Source organism: Benincasa hispida, unplaced genomic scaffold, assembly GCF_009727055.1.
Source record: "Benincasa hispida cultivar B227 unplaced genomic scaffold, ASM972705v1 Contig644, whole genome shotgun sequence".
NCBI classification, from domain to species: domain Eukaryota; kingdom Viridiplantae; phylum Streptophyta; class Magnoliopsida; order Cucurbitales; family Cucurbitaceae; genus Benincasa; species Benincasa hispida.
This window is the reverse complement of record NW_024064993.1, coordinates 17,815-22,807: the sequence shown is the minus strand read 5'-3', so window position 1 is coordinate 22,807 and position 4,993 is coordinate 17,815. Positions and strand designations below refer to the sequence as shown.

Genomic DNA, 4,993 nt, shown 5'->3' with positions numbered 1-4,993 from the left:
AAAACCAAACAGGACCTTAGTTTCTTCTCGTTTTTTGGTTTTTTGAAAATTAAAGTTTATAAAATTTTAATATTATAATTAACACTCTATTTTTCTTGTGACCTTGAAATATGCATGAGACCCAATAAGTGAAAATTAATCTTAATTGAGAGATGAAATAAGATTGAGAGATTAAACATAGGATCTCCTGCTTTAATACCATACTAAGTTACTGATTGATTCCAAAATTTAAGTTTATGGGTGAAGGTATAATATTATATCTTCTAAACACTGTTTTTATCCATAATATTTATAAATAATATTTTTATCGATAAATATCTTTGTTTTGTTATTTTCTATTAATTTGGCCAAATCTAAGTCAGACTTTAAAAACTAACCAAATATATATATATATATTAGAATTGATTATGAATCTAAGTGTGTTATTAAGGAAGGTGAAAAACATAATTTTAAAATGGAGAGAAAATTAAAAGAATGAAATTATTATCCAACAGAATTTAAAATTATGTCTTCAGTATTATGTAGATTAAGTCTAATTTTTTTTTCATAAGAAAAATCTAAATTTTTTAATGTATATATAATTAATTGTATATAATAAATTTCCAACTTATATAATATTTGGTAAATTTCAAACGTGTACTAATGTGGTTGAGAAGATTCAACCTACATCGCTCATGAATATATACTTTAATTGAGTTAAGTTTAGACCTTTTAAATTTAGAAACTAAATTTGTTATTTGATCCTAAAACTATAAATTCTTTAAGGTTCTGTCTAGTTTTTTAAATTTGTGTTTATTTGTCCACAAAATTTTTATAATAATCTTCAAATTTTTTCAAGATAACAATTTAATTTGTAGCCAAATTAAAAATAAATAAATAAATAAAACTTAAAATTTCAAATATGGATCAATTTCCAACACATTTATCCGAAGTAGAAAATAAAATAAACTAGTATATATAACTTCAATTTTCAAAAATAACAAATACAAAAGGAAAAAAAAAAAAAGAAATATGTCTAAATTACAAACATAATTTTTTTTAAAAAAAAAAATCTTGGAGGAAGAATATGATAGCTTGATTATCTGTTACCTAGAGTGGATGACTTCAAGCTCACGGTTCTTAGCAAAGGTCTCAGGATCTGCGGAAAGTCCGGCAGTATCCCAGCCGTAGTCACCGGGGAATTCTCCGGTAAGATAGGACGGAGGCTCACCGGAGAATGGCCCCAAATACTTAACACGATCGGGTCCGTACCATGGGCTTCCACGTGGCACTTCACTGATGATATCCTAAAATCTCAACATGCTGGATTAGCCATCCTCTTTGCCAATAAAATGATGACACGTGAAAAGATTCTCTATCTTCTGACCATGCATCATCATATTTACCCTCAAGCTAGCTTGTACATAAGAAGATACTTTTACATTTTTATATGATATTTACCCTTTCATCAAATGAAAATTAATATCAGAGAAAATGATATTATATATATATATATATATATTTTTGGAAGAAGATGTTATAGTTATTCAAACATACGATTTCTTGTTTGTTTGTTTGATTTGCTATGTCAAATCATTTGAACATAGCTGGGTTACAATATATTCTTTAGTAGAGGTTATAGTTTATTAAAATGTAAATTAAATTATAATATGATGTTTATAGTTTTGAGAAAGTTTAAATTTAGCTCCTATGATTTTAAGTTTAATTCACTTCTTATAGTTTGATTAAACTTCATAAGCACTTCATAAATAGTTCATATAATTTGGTAAACTCCTCATAAATAGTCCAATTAGATAGACTATTTAGAAGAATTTTATCAAATTACCTTAGAGACTAGATTCTAATTATATAACGTAGGAATTAAATTTTAATTTTCTTCAAATTATAGAAACTAAATCTATAATTTAACATTGAAATTGATATTTTTATGTAAAATACATATAGAATTAGAGAGTACTAAATCATATAAAAGCGTAAGTAAGAGTTTCAATTATAATGACCGGTCAATGGGTATAAATTAATTAAACCATTGCTTTTGAATGACAAAAAGTTTAATCTTTGCGCTGCACTATTTAACATTTACATTTTAATACAAAAATCTTAAGATTTGAAAATTAGAAATCCACTTGGTGCGTTGGGCGATAGTGCAAAGAAGCTAAGACTAAGAGAATAAGGAGAACTGGTTCTTTACTCAAAGTTCGAACACTCCACAAGTAAGATGATCAGATTTACCTGAATGTTATTGCATACAACCCTGATTCAAGAATTGCAAAAGAAGGTGATGAGACTATGTCATCACCTAGGAATTTTCATTCAGAGGAAACCGTAAAACTCAAACATAAAAAACTAATGCATTGTATTTTTTATCCCTCCTTTAAACTCATCCTACTTAACTAAAGGGACTTAAAAAGTCCATTCTACCCCTAACTCAAAAACTAAAAAACCAAATAAAACATATATGGGTCCAATAATGAAAATACCCAAAAATAAGGTATGTTTGCAAATATTAAAAAAAATGTGAATTAAAAACTTAACCTAGTTCAATCGATTTCATTTGGAAGTATCAACTAAAACCAATTATAGAGCTTCTAAATGTTGTTGTTTGAATCCCCTCAATTGAGTCTATCTCCATTTGTACGCGAGAATTCAATGCTAACTGTAACTTCTCGACTTTTGAGTGTGTGATTGGTCTCAAAGGTAACACGAGGACGTCTTGTTTCATATCACATTTTTTCTAAAAAAAGGTTATTTGAGAGATTGAACAACACTACGGTCCTATATGATAAGGATTTCATTTTTAAGTTTTTCTATTTATTTTTAATTTATGCTTCTTTCTTCCAATTTGTATATTGTGATTTTTACACTTTTTTTAACGACCATTTGAATTTTTAGTCAAATTAAAAAAGAAAAGCATTCATACAATAGCTACAAGCTTCCATAAGCACCATCTTGCTTTGGAGAAAAAATTATTTAAAATTTTTTATGATTATCCATTTTAAAGTCAGTTTTGAACCATAGAGCTCAATTAAGAAATTGATGTATGATAGTAAAGCAACTCGACCGATAGGGGTGAGATGAGTCTTCGATTTTTGAGATCGAGTCCATTAGGATTGATTGACCGATTTCAAGAGGATCCATTCAAGACAGTTTCTCTCATATAATTTTGCATGTCCCACTTCTGTCAACCACAAATCTTTTAATTGAAGGTAGCTTGCTTAACAAAACTTTCAACAGATCAGCGTAAGAAATTTTCTTTATTAGGTTTAGGTTGATCGAGAAATACTTATTGCTCGACCCATCCAACTAAGCTAAGCTAATAAATATTGTGTAATAGAGTATTGGAAGGTTGGATATCAAAATATCTATAGAGATGGATACAAAACTCCTTTCGTAGACAATGTGCCTAGCCCTAGGGAGCTTATACCCCTAATCTACCTAGGAATCCTATTTTAGTTCCACTTGCCCCCATAAGCAAAGATGTGCCTTCACACAAAAGGTTGATCAAGTTCTTGATCAATAGCATGTTTTTACTAAAACATGCTTTTAAAACTGCTTTTGATTTAAGTTTCAAAAACTTAGTTTTATTTTTTACCACAGGAGTAGAAAACAGTAATAGTAATAATAATAAAAAAAAAGGTGAGATTATGTTTATAAACTTACACAAAATTTTCTCAAAAAGAAATAAACTTACACGAAAAAAAATCAAATAGTTACCTTAAATATATAACTAGGTTCAAATTTAGATCCTAATTCAAATTTTAACCTTGGAAGAACTAAAAGAGAAGATAATTAGGATAAAGAACTTTAGCATATGATATCTTATCCAATATCTGAAATAAATCTTCAATACCAAGAAACTTCCCTCTAACGGATATTAGAATATCTAATGCCTCCAATATCAATGGCTTTTGATTGGATGCCAAGTGGGACAATGTCATATTATTAAACTAATAATAATAAAACATTTCCTTTTCCATTTAAATCACATGGGATTTTCATTTGTGGCCATACAAACCGCCACGTGGAGATTCACAACCAATGAACTCACAGGCGTTGATTTTCCCACGATAACAATCGTCTGTTATTTAAGAACTTAACCTCAACGGCTTTTTTCATCACAACGGCAACTAAGCAACTTCAGCTGTTCTAATCGTGAACGGAATTTTCATTTCTGTAAGTGTTGGTTGCAATGGCCGCATCAACAATGGCTCTCTCTTCTCCGTCGCTCGCCGGAAAGGCAGTGAAACTCACTCCCTCTTCGCCGGAGCTTCTCGGCAATGGCGGCAGAGTCAGCATGAGGAAATCCGCCTCCAAATCTATTTCGTCTGGTAGCCCTTGGTATGGACCTGACCGTGTCAAGTATTTGGGACCATTCTCCGGCGAGCCTCCGTCTTATCTCACCGGAGAATTTCCTGGTGACTACGGCTGGGATACTGCCGGACTTTCTGCAGATCCCGAGACGTTCGCCAAGAATCGTGAGCTTGAAGTCATCCACTCCAGGTAAGATGTCGACCAAATTAATTTAATAAAATGTACTAAACTATAATTTGATTTTTCCTATCAAAAGTTTTTAGGTCGATGAATTGAAACTTTGGAAACCAATTAGCAAACATTGAGACGATATGCATTTGGGCAATTGGACAAATAGCCATATTTAATTAATGGTTTTGGAAAAAAAAGGCCTAACATGTTTATTTTTTGATAAATGGCCAACTACTAAATCTATGAATGGACTAAAACACCCTTTATTTGAAATCAAGAAAATAGTAACTAAAACAAAGGAAAATTTCAAGGAAAAGATATCTTCATGAATATATTAAATTCAAAATAATGCAGAATCAAGAGACACTATCACACGAAAAAATGGACAAAACTTAAATCTGAAAATTTAAAATTAGAAAAATTATACAAAGTTGAGTAAAAAATTAGAGAAATCATAAATCAAATTCAAACATATAAGGTAGTTTGGAGAAAATACATTGTATTCAAGCAA

General features: G+C 30.0%; 2 protein-coding genes across 2 annotated transcripts in view; one reads left to right on the top strand and one right to left on the bottom strand.

Annotated features, from left to right (window-relative positions):
• The window catches only part of LOC120069867 (chlorophyll a-b binding protein of LHCII type 1-like), a 5,461-nt gene extending 1,523 nt beyond the window's left edge, over nt 1-3,938 (bottom strand). The window contains exons 1-2 of the mRNA XM_039021680.1: nt 3,804-3,938; nt 1,090-1,286 (exon numbers count right to left, since the gene is read on the bottom strand). Of these exons, the coding sequence (XP_038877608.1) occupies nt 1,090-1,286; nt 3,804-3,938 (332 nt within the window). The remainder of the gene's footprint in view (nt 1-1,089; nt 1,287-3,803) is intronic.
• A 159-nt stretch (nt 3,939-4,097) lies between these two features.
• LOC120069868 (chlorophyll a-b binding protein of LHCII type 1-like) overlaps nt 4,098-4,993 on the top strand; it is a 3,607-nt gene continuing 2,711 nt past the window's right edge. The window contains exon 1 of the mRNA XM_039021681.1: nt 4,098-4,500. Coding sequence (XP_038877609.1) covers nt 4,190-4,500 — 311 coding nt within the window. The 5' untranslated portion in view covers nt 4,098-4,189. The remainder of the gene's footprint in view (nt 4,501-4,993) is intronic.